Raw genomic sequence first — 2,500 nt, 5'->3', positions numbered from 1 at the left:
TTTTTTTGTCCTCTTACCTAATTCAGAAAGGTTATAAAAGGAAGAAAAAGAAAAGAAGGAGGAGGAGCAGGAGACAATGACGACGACGACGAAGAAAGAAAGAAAATAGAAGAAGAAGAAATTAATAATAATAATAATAATAATAAGAGAGAGAGAGAGAGATGTCCATGGCAGAAATTACTCTTGTATTGGGATGATGATGAGAGAGAGAGAGAGAGAGAGAGAGAGAGAGAGAGAGAGAGATGTCCATGGCAGAAATTACTCTTGTATTGGGATGATGAGAGAGAGAGAGAGAGAGAGAGAGAGAGAGAGAGATGTCCATGGCAGAAATTACTCTTGTATTGGGATGATACTTCTCAAGGATAACAAGAACCAGGAAAAGAAAAAAAAACTAACATTATTGTACTTTTTTTAATGTTTGAATATAAGGTAGGTAAAAACTATTACTATCACTTGTATTATCCTGTTTGTCTATTTCTATAACTGAATTTCCTATAATGGACACATTTTCATCATTGGTGTGTGTGTGTGTGTGTGTGTGTGTGATGCTTTGTTTGGTGATGTCAACAAAAGCGAGGCCAAGCAAGATCATAGATTCCTTGGAGTCACTCGATGCTAACTGTTGTCGTCGCCATCTTGATACACCTTCAGTTAATGTATTGGTAATTTTCCTGTGACAGTTATTTTGTGTGGCGACACTAATGGAAACGCCTTATCCTTACGTCTTTAGCACAGTGTCTAGACTCTAGTGTTTGAGAGAGAGAGAGAGAGAGAGAGAGAGAGAGAGAGAGAGAGAGAGAGAGAGAGAGTTATACTCTATTGCTATTTCATACTTGTTTCTTGATGTCTACTCGTCTGTTCATGTATTTGTTTGTTCATAGATTGTTTTTGCAAGGATTCCTACCCTAGCAAGATGGCGAGGCCGTGGCCTCAGCGCAAGCAACATTTGGGAAGACATGGTTCAGAAATGTTATTAGACTTCTTTCCGGGACGTTTCTATGCTGCGTTGAGACAGAAGCTGCATTCATGAGCAACACTTTAAAGTTTAGTGGTGAGCGGAGTGTTAGAAGTAGAATAGTGTGTTGTTGAGAGAGAGAGAGAGAGAGAGAGAGAGCGAGAGCGAGAGAAGGCGGGGCGAGGGGTGAAGCTGCCGTGGTGAGTGGTGAGCGCGGCGGCCTGCTCAGACCCCGCTGGCTGGCGCTGCCTCAGTGTGAGGGCTGACAGTGCCGGGGCGGGATGGAGGAGGAGTTACGGTGTGGACACTGTGGCGGCTACTACCACGTGCCGGTTTTGTTGGCGTGCCGCCACGCCATGTGCCTGGCGTGTGCAAGGGAGTTACAGAAGCCCGCGGCGGGTACCACGCGGGTGGAAGAGGACGGCGGTGGCGGGGCGGGACATGAGGAGGGCGGCGGGGAAGGCGCCGAGGTAGACAAGTTGTCGGTGCTGAGCGACGCGGACTCCGGAGTGTCCTGCTCATCCCGCCCTGCAAGCTTGGTGGGCGGCGACCCCCCGCCGCCCCCGCCTGTGTACACTGTCACCTGCCCTCTGTGCAGCGCCGCCACGCCCATGGACGACGCGGGGGCGGCGAGCTTGCCCAGGTATCGAGTGCTGGCTGCCGTGGTGGACAAGCACCTGGAGCGGTACCAGGTGGCGGAGCCGTGTCAGCTGTGTGATGGTCAGGGGGCACCGCGCCCCGCACAGCTCTTCTGTGACCAGTGCCTGGTGTTTTACTGCGGGCCGTGTCGCGACGCGTGCCATCCTGCCAGGGGACCGTTGGCAGCCCACTGGTTGGTGAGCGTAAGCGAGGGGCGCGCCCTCCTGCGGGCGCGGCGGCGGGAGCGGGAGGGGCGTTGTGGCCACCACCCAGGGGAGCACGTGTCCATGTATTGCCTCACCTGCCGCCTGCCTGTGTGCGTCCTGTGCCTGCACCACGGCCGCCACCACGCCCACGACGTGCACGCTCTCAACGCCGTCACCAAGGCGCGTAAGGTGAGCATCTAACCACCCTGCTGACACACACACACACACACACACAAACAAACAACGGCACAAAGCTTCGTGGCGGTGTTTAAACATTGGCGGTAACACACACACACACACGCACACGAGAGAGAGAGAGAGAGAGAGAGGAAACCAGTCGGCCGCGTCCTCCTCAGCAGGATTTAGTCGATAAGGGATTTTAAACACGATTATCGATTACTTTTATGTTGTCCCTGCCCCTCCACCACCACCACCACCACCACCTTCACTACTTATGTACGTGGGAACCGGGACACACACACACACACACACACACACACACCACCTCAGCTGCGGTGGTGGTGGCGGTGGTGATCCCAGCGGCAGTAACCCTCCTCTCCTTCCCTCCAGCTCTTCCTCGCCTCCCTGCACGCCTTCCCTCCCCTTACCCTCCTCTCAGCCAATAACCTCCCCCCTCCCGCTGCTCTTACGATGTCGCGAGTCGGAATTTAATTAGGAACATCACAAGTTTGGGAGAGAT

At 52.8% G+C, this 2,500-nt stretch overlaps 1 protein-coding gene across 2 annotated transcripts in view; it reads left to right on the top strand.

Annotated features, from left to right (window-relative positions):
- The first annotated feature begins 1,153 nt into the window (after positions 1-1,153).
- Positions 1,154-2,500, top strand: part of LOC123518741 (E3 ubiquitin-protein ligase TRIM9-like) — a 35,803-nt gene continuing 34,456 nt past the window's right edge. For both annotated transcript variants that reach the window (XM_045279750.1, XM_045279744.1), the window contains exon 1: positions 1,154-1,989. In XM_045279750.1, the coding sequence (XP_045135685.1) occupies positions 1,237-1,989 (753 nt within the window). In that variant the 5' untranslated portion in view covers positions 1,154-1,236. The remainder of the gene's footprint in view (positions 1,990-2,500) is intronic.

The sequence above is a fragment of the Portunus trituberculatus genome, chromosome 6 (genome assembly GCF_017591435.1).
Source record: "Portunus trituberculatus isolate SZX2019 chromosome 6, ASM1759143v1, whole genome shotgun sequence".
Lineage (NCBI taxonomy): Eukaryota > Metazoa > Arthropoda > Malacostraca > Decapoda > Portunidae > Portunus > Portunus trituberculatus.
The sequence above is the reverse complement of the archived record's forward strand: the minus strand, read 5'-3'. Positions and strand labels throughout refer to the sequence as shown.